This window comes from Ammodytes marinus (genome assembly GCF_949987685.1).
Source record: "Ammodytes marinus genome assembly, chromosome: 6".
Taxonomy (NCBI): Eukaryota; Metazoa; Chordata; class Actinopteri; order Uranoscopiformes; family Ammodytidae; genus Ammodytes; species Ammodytes marinus.
Genome location: NC_137235.1, coordinates 32,566,541 through 32,586,070, shown reverse-complemented (window position 1 = coordinate 32,586,070; position 19,530 = coordinate 32,566,541). Strand labels below are relative to the sequence as shown.

Below are 19,530 nucleotides of genomic sequence, written 5' to 3'. Positions count from 1 at the left end.
CCTCTCCCTTCTCACCAAAGAAGAACCTGGAAAAACAAACACCTGGTGATTCTAGAAAAAAAAAAACCCGAGCGCACTGACATCCACTTCCTCATCCTAGTCTAAAGTGTCGTAGCCTTTACCCCACTCAGTCCTCCTGAAACGGGGAGGCTCTTGCGGGAGACGACAGGTGTCACTGTATCCTTGCGCTTCGTCTGCGCCCTCAAGCATCAACAACTAAGACAAATTCATTGGTGTTTACCCCTAAACAAGCAGCGCCTGGCAAGACGGGATTATCAGGCTGACAGTGTGAGTTTGCCTCTGAGTGTTTACTAATGTCCAAGTTGAAAGCCTCTCTCACATATTTATCTGATGCTACTTTGTGGTTCATGATCATCACTTAGCAAACGTATATTAAGCTGTGCTTTCCCCTCAACGTGAACATCTGTGCCCATTCCACATGGTCAAAGTCCATAGTGTGCCCTGCTCAGTATAGGGGGAGAACAGGTTCGAGTGGCACGCCTCCGTATCCGCTGGAACAGGTGTGAGTGACGTCACTCAGCCCACTCATGTTCAGGTGCATGCCCTGCTGCTCACGCAACCAATGCAAAGCCACACTCGACCTCATTCTAAAAACAAGTGTGTCACCAAGGTAGTCTGCTTATTATAGGTTCTCTTTTTTCAGAAAGGACGCCTAACTCTTAAAGGTATAACCTTAAAGGAATGCTTCACCCATACGGAACCAGTGTTCTATCATTATAAAATAACTATTATAATATAATGAATTAGGTTTTTCTTCCCTCAGTCTTCCCTTGGCCCAGCTGTCCTGTTAATTCTAACCCTTACTGTGATGTCACAGTAAGGAAGAGGTAGGGTTAGACAGTGAGACCATGAAACACTCTTTCTGCCTTTTCTCAGGCTAAGATGATCCGTTTTAAATTTTTTTTGCACATTTATACTAAATAGGATCTCCGAGTTCAATACACCTTCATATTCCAACCGGTGAAGTAGACCTTTAATCTTAATTTTGCAGGTTGCTGCTCAGAACCTAATTATGGTCCAGACAGACAAAAAAAACACTGTAATGATGGATTTCTACTGTAACTAGGCTACACTCCACTACGCTACACTTTAAATTAATTGATGCTTTAAACCCAATTGCATATGTTTTGTATTATTTTAACAAAAAACAAACATAACATCATTCTATATTCTTATTTGTGTATATTTTGTTTATTGGCTTTATAGCAGCAACACTTGTGGAAGTTGCTTCAAGGCCAAACAATGTCACTTTGGGGTGTAATGTTAGAATATCTAATCACACCTTCTTGAATTTCCTGCTTCTCCTCTGGCCAATCAGAGTCCTTGAAAAGTGATGTTCAGTGGAATGGACTGTGAATGGGTTAAAGGTTCAGTAAGTGGAATGGTCAGTTTAGCTTTAGCTAACTTCCTGTCAGTTACTGCAGTTAGCAGTCCCCTCCCTCGTCCCCACGTCACCACATTAATGCACTGCGGTCTTCAAGCAGCGAGTTATCTAACATCATCTCAGATCCATAAGTGTGATAAAAACCATCAAAACAGACATTGGGAAGGATATTTACCTGCTCCGTGAGACGTGTGCCGGTTTGTAGCGTTCACTCTTCTGATTGGTTATTAGTAGTGGGATCATCGAAAAGTTTATTTGCCGATTACATGCAAATCGAGTGACTGAGAGATCGGCTTTATGAAACTTGCACACTATCTAAGTGATCACTGTATGAATAAAGAGCGATTTAACAATTACATTATCATGAATAAATTGCTTACTTCACCTTTAATTTAGTTTTTTTTTAAATATAGGGGAGGACTTTTTACATTTGCTCCCCTCTAAGCTAGCTAAAATTATTTATCACTCAAATTTACACATTTCCCATTAATTCAGGATGTTTCCTAGAAATTGGCATTAGCAGAATTTTTTCAAGACAAAGGGCAGTGAAAATATGATTGTTTTAAAAAAAAGTTGTCATGTGGCTCACTTTACCCCAGCTGTGGGGTAAACTGATCCACTTACTTTTTCGAGAGGCACCTATTTGCAGACCCATGGGGAAAGTGGAGCTCCACCGGAAGCCACGCCCCGAACTCATTTCATTGGTCAGAATTGTAACCTACTCTGAATTTGTTTTCTTCTTTTTGTTTTACTGCCGGAGTTCACCTAGCGGTGAATAATAATACACAGTTTCCACCGGTTATGGTGCTAGTACACAGTAGAATACGTCAGTTTGTTAAGGGTCCCAAGTGGCCAGGACAGTGGTACAAAGGAGATGTTGAGGTAGAAGATGAATGAAGCAACAAAGCTTTGTGTACATCTTCCGAAATCCGTCTCTTTAATTCACAATCATAACAAGTAGGTCAATCACATACACATATAAACTCTTATAAATAAAACACAAAAAGTGCCACCACATTAAAATAAACAGCTAATTTTGAAAAGTGGGGTGAAAGACATAACGTCTGACACATTAGGTGACAGTTTCCATTGTAGATCCTGATTGATTTATTACCAGATCCCTTGTCCTCTAGTGATCACAGTTTTAATTATTATATAATGTACAGGGACGCGTTGTAACAGACTCTTTCTTCAGTCGGAGCTGCAGCGTAAAGTGAAAACAATCTCAGAGTAGGTTACAATTCTGACCAATGAAATGAGTTCGGGGCGTGGCCCCATCCTATTTCCGGTGGAGCTCCGTTTTCCATGGTTTTCCCAATGGGTCTGCAAATAGGTACTCTTGACTTTTTCCATTCTGAAACTACCTTAACAACACATATTGTAACAGTTAGAATCCTGAAAGCTAGCCACACATTCCAGAACTAATGTCGGACTAGTAAAAGAATGATGGGGTTTGGTCGATTAAGCAAAGCACATTTTCTAAACACTTGAAAGTAACTCTGAACAAAATCAAATACAACATATTATAATTTAAACGGTTTTAAAAGATTCCAATGAAAGATAGAGCCAGTTAGATTAGAACACAGCCTGGGGGTCAGAACACAGGACCCTTACCCCGGATTTCCACTGGCTGCGGGTGCGGTGTCCAACGGTTTTGCTCCGTGCGCTCTCGTCCGGCAATACCCACCGGCTCCGTTTTCAAACCAGCACGGCCAGCTCCGCTGAACTGCTGGGGTCGCGAGACCGAGAAGTTCCCGCGGTAATAAAAGTGACGGGCGATCGCTCTTGATAATATGATTCTCCTATATGGTATTTACACAACAACGAACGCACGGAAGGTTATTGTTCCCATCCGAACGAGTAAAAGAAAAGTGGACATGCTTGTATGTGTCTCTGTTTTGAGAATGTCACCTGCAGTGAACACCGAGTGTCTTATTTTGAAAATTAACCGGACGTTTTATTGTTTTATCGGCGCTTGTGTTCCTGTCTATCTCGATGTGTTCTGTGCTAAATTGATGCGGTGAGCTCCGGCATCCGGCAGAAATAGAAGCAGTGTGTATTTCAGCGGAGAGCTGGAGCAGCAGCGGAGCAGAGAGACGGCGCAGCGGCCGTGGTGGAAACTCACCCACTGACTGCTCTTATTTCTATTTTTGTTTCTGCCGTGCTGGAGCGGAGAAGGACCGGAGATGCAGCCGGTGGAAATCGGCCTTTAGAGCCAGCTAGTGTCTGGGGGTCAAAGCATAGGAAAATCAGAACCAGCGAGAACAGCCTGGGACTCAGAACACAGGAGAAGACCCAACTGGATTATAACATCAGCCTGTCATACTCTACAACTAGGCCTACTCTACATTCCAGCCCTGAAGGTTACAGGGAAAGATGAGAAGGTGCTCTTTCCGTGTGGTTGCCCCAGGTCGTCTTCCTGGTGTATTTCCTTGACATGATGGCTTTTCTACAATGTGTATGGTATTAAAATAAAACATACTATGTCATGTAATATTATATTACATTAAAATATGTTTAAGACTAAACTTAACTTGTGCCTCATGGTGAGACAGTGGCTCACTTTCCCCCACAGCATTTGGCTCACTTTCCCCCACCACCACAATTTGAGAAAAAACTACCTCTCTTAGCATTTCAGGCTAATCTTCAGTTATCAGCATCACATGGTTTCGTATGTTGGTAGTTCATCAACACGTATGATAGAAGTTTTTCTACATGAATACATTTGCTTTGGCACAACAGTTGATTAAGTTGACAGCAAGAAAATGTACTTTTACATGCAAAATACCTATTTTGGTGAAAAAAACATGCTTACCACAGCACCGTGAGGTCCTCTCTTTCAGGGCCATGGGGAAATGAGAGGGGCTTGAAAACATATATCTCACATGACCACAAATGTTTTCCGTTGCCTAGATACAGGGGGTGGCTCACATTACCCGATGCCTCAGATTCCCCCGTTCTCCCCTATATATATATATATATATATTCAAATCTAGTTACATTCTTGCAAGGGGGATCAGAACAGTGTGGAGAATCCGGTGTATTTATCTCTCTCTTCGTGTGTGCATGTTTTTGTGTGGAACGGAGAGATGAAAGGCCTTGGCCCGTTGGTGAGATCATCTTTATGGATAATGAGTAGAACTAGCTGAGACCCTTTCAGTGCGGTCAGGCTGTCTTTACAGGTATGTTGGTGCTGCTGTGTGTACAGAGAGAGAACGGTCTGTCTAACAGGCAAAAAGTACATTGACAGGTGCAGAGAGTAATCATGAACACAATGCATGAATATATTTCCATTACAATAATTCATCTCCATCTAATCCAAATATTAGTTTTTATATTTCCACACAGCCTGTTATGATCATTGTTTATCATTGCCTAAATCAGCACAGTAATCACAAAGCACAGTCTCTGGTTTGGTCTCTGCAACATGGTTCTGATCTGGCACATCTTTTTCTATTTTTGTTTTGGCACATCTTTCAATTTCCCCACCATGGTCACAAGTGCAGAAGGTCATAGTGTTTCAGGAATGTGCGTCACTTGGGAGATCTTTCTGGGTTACTAAGTAAAGTTTGACATTTTATCCAGATAGATCAAGGCAGTAGAAGCAACAATATGAGGTTTTTCTCTCATGTCATCCTAACAACACTATGTTGTATTCACAATTCACAAAATGCTTTGGGATGCCTTTTAAAGAGAAAGAAAAATACCTTTACATTTTGGACATTTTATTAAGCAGGGAGGGACTGGACCAAAGAGTTGCAGGAATTAGACGGCGCCAAATGGCATCAACATTACTATGAAAGACGACCCTGAGTATGACCACATCCAGCACAGACTGATGAGTGAGGAGAAGGCCTCCAATCAAATCCTTCAGTAATCTGTTCTCCATGTGAACCTCCTGGAATGATTTGAAATGTACAGGAGAAGTGGAACAAAAGCAGTTTGTCTAAATGTTCTGACACTGAGCTTGTGTGGTTAGCAGGGGGCTCCACTTCCAGAAAGACTCTATTTTGGAAAAATGACCAATCCCCAAAAGGATAGAATCTTAGGACATGTTGTTTTTTTCTCTTTGTGTTGATTTGTTGACAGGACTCAGAAAACATGACAAAATAAAAAAAGGAGGAAGTGGATTGGAGTTATACTGTTAGATATAGCATTTGGCCTCATGGTTGACACTCGAGTAAGTTGTGACAATACAGAACCTGCTAAAAGTTCAGTAAATGTTTAAATTGTTACTAATACATTACATTTTTACGAACAACCCATTCAGTTTTATATTATCTATTCCATAATAATGCAAATTTGAAAGTCTCACATTGTGTCGCCTACTGCTGGTTTATATCACATAGCCTATATTCAATATGGGTCAAACCTCAATCCAGTTATTAAGAAAGAAACTGCTCATAAACTTGTATTGAAATTGGAAAGTGAAACAGTTGTGTGTCTACCATGACCACTGACCAGCCACATCCTGTTGGAGTGGAGAAAGTAAACAAGATTGGGTTGTTTTTTAAGGGAAATGATCTGTGCGATACGTAAATATGATCTTGTTAAATCAGCACAGGCGAATGAACGTCTGTTAAGGTTAAATATTTGCATTGTTACAGCTGACTCCCAGTTGTCCCATGAATTCAACACATATTGTGTTGCGCTTGCGTCAGCAGCAGTTTACACACACAGAGAAGACATACAGTGCTTTATAACATGTTTTTAATGATAATCAAACCAATATAAAAAGTAAGAAATCATTATATTTTTTATAGCACCAGGTTGCAGGTTTGCCACTAAGGCTACAGGCTATAAACATCAGGACAGTGAGGATGAATAGCAGCTCCTGCCTGTGTCCTTGCTGCCACATCATATCTGTGAACACAACAAAGTGCCATGTCTTCAGCCTGAGGTCGGCCCATGACAAATTTTTGGGGTCTCCCTCGCGTGTTGGACAATAAGTGTAAAGGGTGGCTGATTCCATTGAGGTTGAACAAAGTAATAAAACACCTCTGTTGATATCCACGTGGTGTGGCTCTGGCTGCTCCTTAGCAACCAGAGTCCAGCAGCTGCACTGCAAAAAATGTCCAGTGGTTCACTCTTTTTAAAATACTGTCCAAGTCTGTAAGCCAGGGCTTTAATGTTTCCACTTGAGTTTTTTCAGGAGTTTGTCATTGATAGTGATCTGAGGGTTGATGCAAGTCCAGTGTCTGTGTGGGTTGTGGGGGGTCAGAGCACATTTGACTTGTTTGCCTTTGACCTGTGGCCCTCAGGCAAGGCATTACAGGAGCAAACAGATTGGAATCCAGGGCGAGAGCTGAGCTTCACAATGTTGTGTTGCTCTGCTGAAAGAGCGGGGAGTTGTAGACATCTGTCATTTTGAAGAAATAATTAGTAACGATTAACCTAAAACGTTTTTAAAAATGGTGTTTCAATTAAAAACGACTTCTTTTAAATCCTTCTTTACAATTCACTTTCAAATGAATTTAATTTTGAACAACTCACCACTGCACTGAAACTGTAAAGTTCGGTTTATTAGCATTTTTATTTGTATCCAATTTTACTTTACAAAAAAAAACGTTTTTTAAATGTGTTTCTTTACCTTGTAAAGCACTACACACTTTGAATTGCCTTCGAGATATAGGCCTGCAAATAGTTCGTTTTTGCCTTGATCAACTAAATTATTTATTAATCATAGGCTACTTTTTGACATTGTTCTTATTTTCATGGTATTATTCTCGATTCATATTATTTTGTAGGTTGCCTCTGTACCCTAAGCACGGTAATCTATAGGCTATGATGTGAATACATTTACGATCATTATCCCGTTGTGTCTTCCTTCCTTTTCCTCCTGTGATTGCTCCACTTACAAGCCTGCAGTTTCTCGGTATCACATGTTGTCAAGCCCACATGTACGCTTTTGACATTCTGTGAACGCACAGTGACCCGGTGAGACACTTTTTGCAGCGTGCGGGCTATAAAGAGAGGGAGTGGCGCACTGGTTAACACTGAGGAGAGAGACTCCACACACACGCAGACAGACAGCAGCACGGCAGCGCCCGGGATAACATGATTAGCGCTCTATTAGGTCCGATACTGTGCACGGAGTAGATGCAGCACAGGGACCATTGTGCGTGGAGAGAGAGGAGACACAGAGAGGGGGACACATGGATCCTCTTTGCTTCCTATTGATTAGCTTGAAGAAGTTCCCTTCTGACAGTTTATTGAAAGCCCGTGCGTCCACGGCACTGGAGACGTTGTGCCATCGCTTTTCTGCCGCAGGTAAGATAACTTCGCACTTAAAGCCATATAAAGTGCCGCACTTTATATGGCTTATTTCATCTGCAGTAGGCTATTTTTTGGGTGAAAGAGCTGACAAAGAGGCGTGAGCTTTCTATTGATTATATATATATATATATATATATATATATATATATATATATATATATATATATATATATATATATATATATATATATATATATATATACATATATACATATATATATATATATAAAAAGTAATTTCATAATGGATTGAAAACACACATAGCTTAAAAGTTCCTAATATGTCCACTTGTTGCTTCATGTTTTCAGATGAACTGATACTGCATTATAAATGATAAGGGCTCATCCTTGAGGAGCCCCCCTCCCCCTCCCCACCATGAAAGAGAAAAATCCGGGAAAGGCTCAGAGGAGTGATTCAGTAGCCGATTGCCTCAGCCCTGCTGCGTGAGCTACACTAGCTCTGTCCTCCTTCCTGGTGATGATATTTGTTAACCCAGGTGATCCGGTGTAGACTCCATGGCGTTCGACTCCATGGCGTTCAACAACGAGACCAACCGGACTCTCCCCAGCTCTTCGTACAGCCTCCAGATCTCCCTGCCCCTCACTGTGCTGGTGGGGATCATGATGCTGCTGACAGTGTTTGGCAACGTGCTGGTGGTCATAGCTGTGTTCACCAGCCGGGCCCTGAAGGCTCCGCAGAACTTATTCTTGGTGTCCCTGGCATCAGCGGACATCTTGGTGGCCACCCTTGTCATGCCTTTCTCATTGGCCAATGAGCTGATGGGATACTGGTACTTTGGGGAGGTGTGGTGTGAGATCTACCTGGCGCTGGACGTTCTCTTCTGCACCGCCTCCATCGCCCACCTGTGCGCCATCAGCCTGGACCGCTACTGGTCCATCACGCAGGCCATCCAGTACAACCTGAAGAGGACGCCGCGACGCATCAAGAGCATCATCGTCATCGTGTGGGTCATCGCCGCCACCATCTCCTTCCCGCCTCTGATCACCATGGAGAAGGAGAAGGAGAACAGCGAGGAGGAGCCCGTCTGCAAGATCAACAACGACAAGTGGTACGTCATCTCCTCCTGCATCGGCTCCTTCTTCCTGCCCTGCGTCATCATGGTGCTGGTCTACGTCAGGATCTACCACATCGCCAAGAAGAGGACGCGGGCGCCGCCGGGAGACAGGAAGCTGAAGGAGGCGGCCAAGATGGCTACCGCCGCCAACGCCGCCGCCGCCAACCAGAAGGAGAATGGCGTGCACGAGAAGCTGCACGGTGACATTGAGATGAAGGAGGGAGTGGGAGAAGGAGGAGATGAGGAGAAAGGTGAGGTCAACGGCCTGGACCTGGAGGAGTCGTCCTCCTCTGACCACAAGGTGAAGAACCCCTGCTCCATCAAAAAGAAATCGTCCAAGGGGAAAACCAAGCACAGCCAAGTCAAACCCGGGGACGGAGACGTCCACAAGAGAGTGCCGAGCACCAAGGGCAGCCGCTGGAAGGGCCGTCAGAACCGGGAGAAGCGCTTCACCTTCGTCCTGGCCGTGGTCATTGGAGTGTTCGTCATCTGCTGGTTTCCCTTTTTCTTTACCTACATGCTCATGACACTGTGCGAGTCCTGCCCGGTACCCGACACCCTGTTCAAGTTCTTCTTCTGGTTTGGCTACTGCAACAGTGCGCTGAACCCCATCATTTACACCATCTTCAACAATGACTTCAGGAGGTCCTTCAAAAAGATACTGTGCAGCAGAGACGCTCGAAGATACCAATGACAAACTCAATCTTGATGTACATACCTTTTTTCAAAAAAAATCTGTATTCTGTATCGGTTCATACGTTTTAAACTACATGGGTCATTGTGCATGGGTCACTGGTGTAACTGCTCTAGGTGTAACTGCTTGGGAAGGCTTTCCCCAGGATGAGCTTTATATGCATCGTCTTTTTCCTAAACATCCACGGCTCCCACGCCGACTACAATCACACACAGAAAGAGGTCTAAACATTAAGCAACATTGAAACCCTGTTTTTATAGCACACGTTATTTTTTTATTTTTTTTATAAAGGAAACCATTACAGTGAAGTCCTGACTTGTGTTGTGCCCTATGACAGTATGTTGTGCAGGATGTCTGAATAGTTGTCTCTATTTTCATTGTCATGGATACAGTGTTGTGCCATTTTGTATGATATGATGACAGTGATGGGAGGATGATGAAGATGTTGATTGGGCTGATGTTGATGACAGTGTGGGGAATTTGCTGGCTCTTTAAAGAATAAAACCCATTCTTTGAACCGGTCTCAAGGCTCAACAGCATGTTAAAGCTTTAGGTTGGTGATATCTCATGTATCTATGTTACAATATGTTGATACACATACTAAATGTGTGTGGAAACAGGGGCAAAGAGACATTTATAAACACAAACATTCAATGTGATTTTGTGTCGAGAGTTCTTCGAATGAAAACGTTTTTTTTTCCTTTGTTTTAACCTGTGATGCATCTGAACATGTGAAAACCTCGGTAACAGTGAGGCAAACACACAAGCCCTCTCCTGCTGGCTTTTTCAGCTGCACTCCGACAGAAAAGTGCAAATGTGCGGCTCTGTTGAATCTGACCTTTGCAAGAGATTAACAAGAAGCTCAGCTCTTAATGAGCCTGGGTTGGAATATTTGCCAATGCTCTCTCCGGTGCTTTGCATTAATGGTGTGTTTGTGTAATGAGACTGAGGTCTCTTTTAGTTTGAGATGGTAAAATCCTGAAATTAAATTAGTTTTTTTTATTCTTTCTCTTTCTGTGTTTGCTTTAGGCTTTGGATTTCAGAGTCAGTTTATGAATCTTGGAGTGGGTGATGATGAATACAGTTGTAATGCGGGGCACGGAAAGATGAGGAGTAACGGTTCACTAGCCGGATTGTGTATGTGACGGTATGCCCCATTAAGTAAAGCCATGGCGCTGGTCAAACCAGAACCTGATTGACTGGTCTTTGTCTTTACTCTGCTCCCACAACAAGGTCTAGGAAAATGTTTGAATAAAACAAAAGAGCCACTAATCTGTGCAGTGGATACAGAGAATATAGCCTTTCCCCAGAGGAGGGAGGGGTAAGTAAATGAATCCCTATTGACGGTCAGGAAGGCAGGTGAGCAGCACTATCCTCAGAAAGATAAATGGTTCTCCCGGGGAAATTCTCTCCCAGTATATCCAATCCAGCACCTCTTCTGTTCTGACAAAGCTTTGGCATGTGCTCAGACTGAGCTGGTGTTTCCCGGCACGTTTACAAGACGTGTAAGAGTCTGTGAGAAAGCTGGAGATGTTGTGAGAAAATGTGTATTTACAGCACATGTAAACACATGGGGTGAGCTCCCACTGGACCCCTACATTTGCAGGCCTGCTGATGATCCATGTTCATGTTTTTTTTTCTTTTTTTTTGCGATCTCCAAAATACTATGTGGGGTGGTTGTTAAAAAAAAGAGTCTGAGATTGCATCAGAGAAAAAACCCAAACATTAGGAGCCAGCTTGCATAGGGATAAACGTGTCAAACATCCCCATTCAAACAGGAGAGACCATCTCAGGAAAATCAAGTCTGGAGGGGATAGCCTTAAAATCTATTCGATCAGAGCTGCCGTTTCTTTATTTTATTTTATACACACGCCCCTATTGACAGTTCATTGGAAGAGGTGTTGGTTGCTGTAATTATGCTCTCACACTTACAGGGCAAATCTCTCTTCTGAGTGCGAAATCTTCTGTCCTTGTTCTGTGCAAAAATAAATACTTAAAGCCTATTCAACTTTTGAAAGAAAATAATAACACATTCTTACTTTTTATAAATCAAAAGTTGAATAAAAAGGCAACATAACACACCCTTCCTCAATTGAAGAATTCCGGGGATTTGCCGATAAAAGCATGACTTGGTGTAGCTTATGTCAGCTAATCTTATCAAATGTTGCTGTGTAACTCGCATTATGAAGTCAGATCTTATGAGTCATCAGTACGTGTGCTACCTGTTATTTTGCATTCACAATGATCAAGTAATCGATCCACAGTTAAGCTAAATTGACATAGTCTTGTTGTAACTAATAAAGCTAATTTGCAGGTTTCTTGTTGTCTGAATGATTCAAGTTAAGTAAGTATCTGTTTTTCTAATGACTTCTTCCCTTCCACTGACAGTGGCTTGGGGACAGTGTAGCAAGCTTTGGTAGCTAGTGACTTGATTTGGCTAACTCGTACTGTTTAAGCCTCATTCAAACTTTTGAACATATTTTTTGCACAGACGGAGGAATTAGAATTATCTTCCACATCACTGCTTACATTATTCGACAAGAAGTGTCGCATCTGTCTCAACGGTCTCCAACTGTGATTTCCATTTCCATTTGAGTATTTGGATATTGTTTTGAGGCAGACTTGAAAAAAGCCAGCCTATCCTTTAGTATTGGATAGTAGCACAGGGGGGGAGGGCTGTCGGCTGACATTCAATGATGAATATGCCCAGAGGAAAAATGTACTGCTCAAAGCTTGCTCTTCTACAGCTACAGAGACAAATTTGAGATTCTCATCTCAGCCTCATTTTAGTCTCTTTTTGGTCTGAAATGTTTCTCATATGTTTCTCCTAAAATTCACGAGGAGAAATAGGTGAGACAGAATTACTAGAATTGCTCTTCTCAATTCAGTGTTTTAATGGCTCCTTTGTTTCTCCTTTGGAAAAGAAAGTCAACAAGAAATCAAATTATAATTTGTTGCCTTTAAGGTTAATCTCAATCTCTACCAGTTACATGTTACCCTTCACACAAACCTCTGGGTTTATTGTAGTATTCTAGATCACTTAAGCTTTTCGCGGGACACAGGGTTAGAACCACGAACCTTTCAGCTTTGGGTCTAATGCATTGCCCACTTCGCCACAGGCAAACAACTGTTAAAAGCAACCAAAACTTTGTTATAAGTCTGAGAATTCAATGAGTGCTTGTGGAGCGCTCTTCATTTGCTCCGTCTGAGTTTAGGATGAGATGCAGGAGCTGAGAGTAGATTGAGTTCATAGAGAGAGCTCTTTGATTTCTCTGCCCGAGATCACAAAGAGACACACCAGTTGAGAAACTCTGAGAATTATATGAGAGTTTGATGAGATCTCTTCTGGAACTTAAAGGAGACTAAATTGAGATTTAGTGCATCTTATTGCTCTGGAGAAAAAAATTAGAGACAGGAGAAATGGACCTCAGTCTCAGTTTGGTGTCACACAGATCTCATAGTTGTCTAGGAGAGTAAATGAAACACATTTTCTTTTCCTCTGGGCGGGTATGTTGTGTCATCTTGCCCTCCTTTTCCTCTCTGTCTGCCTCTCTTTACCTCACACATGAACAGGCAGCACTGATATTAGTATGCGGATGTGCTTGCTGACAGCCCATTGGAAGAAGCCAGCTGTTGAAGTCAGCAGATCCCACTTCATACAAAAAAAAAACCACACTTAGCCCCTGGGAATCGGGGCATGGATCATCAGGTTAGAGTGCACATCCGTCTCCAAAGGGCTAAGCGTGGTGGCTAAGTGCAGCTACCATTCAAAGTGACAGGGACAAAATGTTAGCCGCCGCAAGAATTGCACAGGACACGGCAATCATATGAAGTTGGAGGATGTGTCTATTTGCAGAGATTAAGTTTCATTTGACTTGGCTGCGTTGCATTTCAGATGACAGTGTTTCTGTGCTAGTGAGTTTGTGTTTGAGTGTGTGTGTGGGTTGTGGGGAGGGGGGGAGTCAATATGTACAGTAGATGAGGGAGGATTGGCATGTCAGCATTATGCATGAGCACTGTGGCTTGGGGGAGGAAAGGGTCACAATGATAATGAATGTTGACTGAGGCACCCACATGCAACGACCTGTACCTGTTTTTTTTTCTTTATTTTCAGTTTGGCATCCGCCTAGTTGAGGTTATTGCAATATACATGATTATTCACAGTGTTTTTGATGACTCACTGCTGTTTTTCCACACCTCTTTCATTTGCTTGCCTTCAATGCTGCAGTTTCAAATGAGGTCTGTGTTTGTTATCTAAATGATACTTTTTCCCATCCAGGAACACATTGTGGTAGGGGGGATCATATATTCTATTCTGTGGGCTCCTAGTCAGATCCTCTTTGAGGGAGGACCATAGATACTATATAAAAGGGGGAGGGCTCTTGAATGTGTCTCCGAGGTATCATTTCAAATGGAATTCCCGGTTTCATTAACACCGGACTGATTAGCTGTCATGCCTCTGGTTGTGATTTGAGACACAACACAACACTGGGGCAGCGGATATTTCCCTGGAAAAATAACTTGCCTACAAATCTATTATCAGAAGCTCAATATGATGGAGAGCAATCAGCCGCCATCATCCCAGAGCCCACACAGCATTAAGCGACGTGATTATTAGACCTGCGAGGTTATTCGCTCTAGCTGAAGAAAGCAGACGGCCATGTTGATGTTGCAGTGCCCTGCATAGAAAAAGAAAACATTTGGTAGACAAAGCAGCAGGGGATCCATTTGCAAAAAGGACAATTGTGCATCTGACAAGGGTCTTTTTTTCCTACCTCATTTTGTAATTTGTATAATGGAAAGAAATTCTAAGAACAGTTTTTAATTGATGAGACTTTCAAACTTTTTTCTTTGAAAGTAAGACCTAAAAATGCGGCTCAAGTACACCATCAGCTGTGTGCATTTAAATAGCCTGTCACACAATATAGATCAAGGATGTTTCTCTTTTTTCATGCACACTCTTACTCAGTTTTAGTGACAGAATAACAAGTAGCACTTAGCAACAGTAAAAAAATAAATTTTCAACCATCAAAAACATATTTTTTATTTACAATGACGTCAATAGAAGAATTGAATAGAATAGCTAACCCTGATATTCAAGGAGAAAAATCTAAGTAAAATAAAATCTACCAAGAAATAATCTAAAGTGGAGATGGAGATACATCTATGATGCAGGCCGATAAAACAGACTATTGTTTTCCAACACATTGGACTGAGTACCATTGTCCATTCTTGTTCGACAAGAGACTTAAATGATGAATCAAAACAATCAAGAAAAAACGCCAATGCCTGTTTTACAGCATATTGGTTCATTTAGCTTAAAAGTATGATTTTGAAGGATAGAATCCAAAAACCCCAATTTGAAGCTACTATACATGGATTACATTAGACAATGAATATATCCACGTAAATTATATGAAAACATCACAAATGAAGATAAAACAACCAAAAATAACAGCTGTCGATTGAATGATTGAGTACTCCATTGATCACTGTATTCATACTGTATACTGTCTGTCCGAGTCAATTTCCCAGATGGACGCATGGCAACCAGCTGATAGAACTGAGTGGTGTTTTGGCACAACAATGTTTCTAAGAGTATTATGAGGGAGTGTTTAACACAGGTGTGAGATTAAAAAACAACCAGCACTCTGTGTGCCTCTGTGATTATCACAGATAAAAGCAACAAAGAGCCAGCTCCCTCTCTCGCCATCATTCAGGCTCCTTTCCTGGAACTGCTCGTCTCTCCACCGGTGACGGACAGCTGAGAAGAATATCTGTTTGGTGACACTGGAACAGTAAAGTACGCGTGAGGCAGAGAGGGCCGTTGAAGTGGGTAACTGTAGTGTCTGTAATGACTATCTAGTGTATACTGATGGACAGGCTGGTGGGCGTTTTGAAGGAGATTATACCAGAGCACACACGCTGTTGCATCGCTGTGGCCCTTAATGGCAGTGACTTAATGTATGCAATGCAGGCAGTCTGTGTCCCTCACACATTTGTTTTTTTAAAGGGACAGGGAGTCAAATGGAATATGTTGTTCTGTTCTAAACCAAAAAGCAACCGAAAAAGTCCGCCGACACCACCTGCATTTTAATTTGACAAATATTGCGCACGTACTAGGCTTCATATAGTCAGAATGGACTATTCTGTTTTGCTGCTAGCACACATTCAAAGCCCATTAAAACCGAGAGTATCGTACGTTTTAAAGACTAAACTCGTTTTTTTGACTTAGTAAATTACACATACAGTCCCTTTATTGCGTTGCTTGATCCTGGACCCATCTTATTAACTGCTTAACTATACCTCTACTACTGGTAAGCTTCCATACTACAGTATTACTTTCTCAGACCTGTGTGGATGTGTTGATTAGATTAGCTTGATTCTAATTGGTGCACGTTATCATAGTGATGTAGCCTTTTTCTAACAGGGCTCCACCAATTTCAAACCAGCGAGACAAGAAGAGAAAAAAACAGCGAACACATGTGAAATAACCACCACTGTTCGCACTACTGCAGAAAGTCTGTCTATGAACAAGCTAGAAAGTCGTTCCGTTTGGCGCGTTCAGGGCTTTTAGGATGTGGCCTAGAGAAACATACAAACCTCACATTGCACAATGTACAATACATAGATATAAAACAAAATCAAAAAGAGGAAAAGTTCAGTAGAAAGGTTGCCATAGCAACAATGGGATGTGTTTTGTATTGTGAGTCTCCTGTTCATAGTGAATTGTTCGAGCTGAGGTCGTGAATTTCACAGACACCATAGATCTGAAGAGTGCATTGGGGGCTCCTCAGAGATATGATATCGTGGTATAGAGACTTTGCCTCGCATGACTCACAAAATACCACACCTTTTCTCCTTAGACTCTGACACGGATGGGTAAAAACTAGGTAAATAATGTTAACTAAACTGTCTGAGTCAAGTGAAAAACTATTTAGAGGAAGATCTATCCACACAATATAAACTGTGGAAAGAAATTACAGGACACAAAAACACTAATAACATCAGAAGAAAAGGTAAACAAGAGGTCATGGGACAATCACATAATCATGGCTATCTCGCCTGTCTGCAGGGCTTAAAAAAATCTGTCTGACTAGCTAAATAACCGGGCCATTTTCCCCATCATTTTTCGCCCAATTCCTTTTGAAGTCATATGGAGTAAGTCATCCTTTCCAAAAGATGCAACTGCTTAACAATGTTAACAAAGAGACCACAGTAGGGGCATTTTTCTGAAGCCAGCACTTTGTGATGGCCTTTTTACTTACATAATCTTTAAGAGGTATGCATCATCTTTACTTAGCTTATAAGGAAAATAACCACGATAGAGAGATAAGAAATTTGAATTGAAATTAAAGCCCAATATTTTTGTAATAATGAGAGGAAGTGTATTTTTGAGGCAAAGTGTTAAATTTTCAGTCCTTTTTCTAGTTTCTGTCTGTGTGACCTGTGGTTTGTTCTACTCCTACGTTCTTCTTCTTACTTCTTCTAGCAGCCTCACTGTCTCCTGCAGTTGTATCTGAGCCGTGACCATAAAGGAATAGTTCAACATTTCGGCTCAAGAAAAGGCGACAGAAACAGTTCCTGTACCTGTGCGTGCATTTTTTGATGTAGAAATGGGCAAAGGTTGCTTATCCCAGGATAAGCTTAGCTCTAACACTGGTAGTCAAGGGGAGCAGGTCAAAAGATAAACTTTACAACATCACTAAACACTCCTGTGTATGTTGGGACTTGTTTATTTTTTTAAAGACATACATACTGGAAGTAAACCAGGAAATGCTGAAGACGGTCACGTATGTATATGATTCTAAAATGAATTTACGTGTAAAAATATAGAGTGCAACATAACTTGATAAATAAACGTCCTAACAAGCACTCAGGAGTGTTTAGTGATGTTGTAAAGTTTATCTTTTGACCTGCTCCCCTCGACTACCAGTGTTTGAGCTAAGCTAACCTGGGTGACAGACCTTTGCCCATTTTAATAGTAAAAATACATGCACAGTTCCAGAAAAAAAAATGGAACTATAAGTCTGTTAAGTCTGTGTATAAGACTGTTTTTTTCTTTTCTTTTTTTAAGATATTTTTTTTGTATTTTTATGCTTTATTGACAGTGTAGAGACAGAGTTGAAATGGGGCAGAGAGGGGAGTGACATGCAGAGAACGACCGCGGGCTGGAATCAAACCCGGGTCCGCTGTTGGCCGAGGCCCATGGGGGGGGACGCCCTACCAACTGAGCTAAGGGCGCCTCCTACGACTGTTCTTTTAAACTCGTTATTTCATTCCCTTTCCCAAGCACAATAGAAGTCACGACAGCGCCTGGCACATATGAATAATTCAGATCAGTATTTTCTGTGAAGTTTAAATCTTTCACTGGAACTAAAAGCAGAACTGGAAGCCTGTAAATCACAAAAAAATAAAAAAATAAAAAAAATAACAAAAATAAAAGCATAACAGGTAATTATCAGTACAATGGAACATTGTAAGGGGAGTGCCAGCGAGCACACATCCAAATGGTTTAGATCCAACCTCATCTGTTATCGTGACATAGATCCACACGTTTTCATGGAAGGCAGACAGATGAATGATAGTGGAAATGTAACAATGAGAGAAAGGAGAGACATGTAAAGACAGAAGCAGGGACAAAACGGGGCAGGTGAACTCCCAGGATGATTTGATATTGTGAAAACAACCGGCTAATTGAGAGCAGAGACACAGTTCTCGAGCAGCAGGTGTGTGTTATCTGTCTGAAAGAGAGTCGGGCAAAGAGATATATAGGGAGACATTTAGAATGTGAGTGTGTAACTAAGTATGAAAGCCACTTTTATGGGAACAAATAGTCCATCTCATATGCTAAAGCCTTCTGCTCTATTTGCATTTTGAGATCTTGAAATCCTCTATGAGCCTCACTAATTCCCTTATATATTACATCCTATACTCAAACCGCATTGTGACTGTCATCTTCTGATGTAGCAGTGCCCTTTTTGTCAAAGCTGATGTAATTCTGCCTCCTCCCACTGAATAATCCTATTTCGCAAAGACAAAAGGCTCATCTTTCACATCAATGCTAGTGGTAAATTAGTCTCAGGCCCAGGCATGGTAAATGGACATGATAGCCCATATTTATGGGTGAATTAGGTTATGTGGCTGACAAAACAGAAATGGAGGAAAACCACTGGTATTCTCTCTGGAGCGTTCCCAGCCAATCGAAACGCGGCAGGGCGAGCAGTGTGTACGGTACACGTGGTGAATACGGGTTCGGAAACCCCTGGGACGTTGTGCACAATTGAAAAAGCCATTTGAAAAAATAGCTGCATATCGTAATGTGTCCAAATCTCTGCTCTCTCACTTTGACTGTCTCCTGTTTAATTTTTTTTAACAATGTCCCCATTGCACGCCCTTTCCTGAAAATCTCTTAACCAAAAATTCAGTGTAATGCTCCCGTGAGATTGCATGTGCATTTGTAAATATTTGAGCTGTAAAACATGAGATGTAATCGCTCATGAGAAATCAGGCGGGAGACCAATATTCCTTTGTTGGATCAAGGGTAGAGTGACTGCTAGGGCTGGACTTTGCTACTATGTGTGCACTGTTCCTTCAAATGAAATGATAACGCAGGCTTAATGCAGCACATTAGACTGCATTATACTCTTTAAATAACAGCCCATTATTGGTTTGAGAGAGAACAATCACTCCAAGTACTTCTGCTTTCAAAAAGATAGGGCCCTACTCTTGCCCAATAGTCTGCTACCATCAAACAAAAGTGTACGCTTGGCCATATCACAGAGATGTTCCTCTATTGAGCTACTGCGCGCTCACTGATCTGTGCTCAGGCTGTTCAGCAGCATTGTCTTTAAACCATGCATGGATTCAGAGCATCACTTCCTATCAAAAGGTCAGCCTTAAAAATGTCTGCGGGGAGCCACATTATTTGCTCTCCGTTTGACTGGCCACTGTTAATCAATAGGCTACAGCACGGCAACTTGGTGCTTGTTTATTTCTGTGTGAGTGTAAACGTGAGAGTGTAGCAGTCAGACGCAGACTGGAAAGCTGCTCCAAAGGCCCAGCTTTGTCATTCCCCTT

General features: G+C 41.8%; 1 protein-coding gene across 1 annotated transcript; it reads left to right on the top strand.

Moving 5' to 3' along the window:
• The first annotated feature begins 7,437 nt into the window (after positions 1 to 7,437).
• On the top strand, positions 7,438 to 10,074 carry adra2a (adrenoceptor alpha 2A). The gene is made up of 2 exons (XM_080029805.1): positions 7,438 to 7,675; positions 7,990 to 10,074. Exon 2 carries the CDS (start codon positions 8,197 to 8,199, stop codon positions 9,448 to 9,450), a length of 1,254 nt encoding a protein of 417 aa, XP_079885931.1. The 5' UTR covers positions 7,438 to 7,675; positions 7,990 to 8,196; the 3' UTR covers positions 9,451 to 10,074.
• The last annotated feature ends 9,456 nt before the right edge of the window (positions 10,075 to 19,530 follow it).

Coding starts and splice junctions, on each gene's coding strand:
- adra2a (XM_080029805.1), top strand. CDS start 8,197: ATGGCGTTCGACTCCATGGCGTTCAACAACGAGACCAACCGGACTCTC.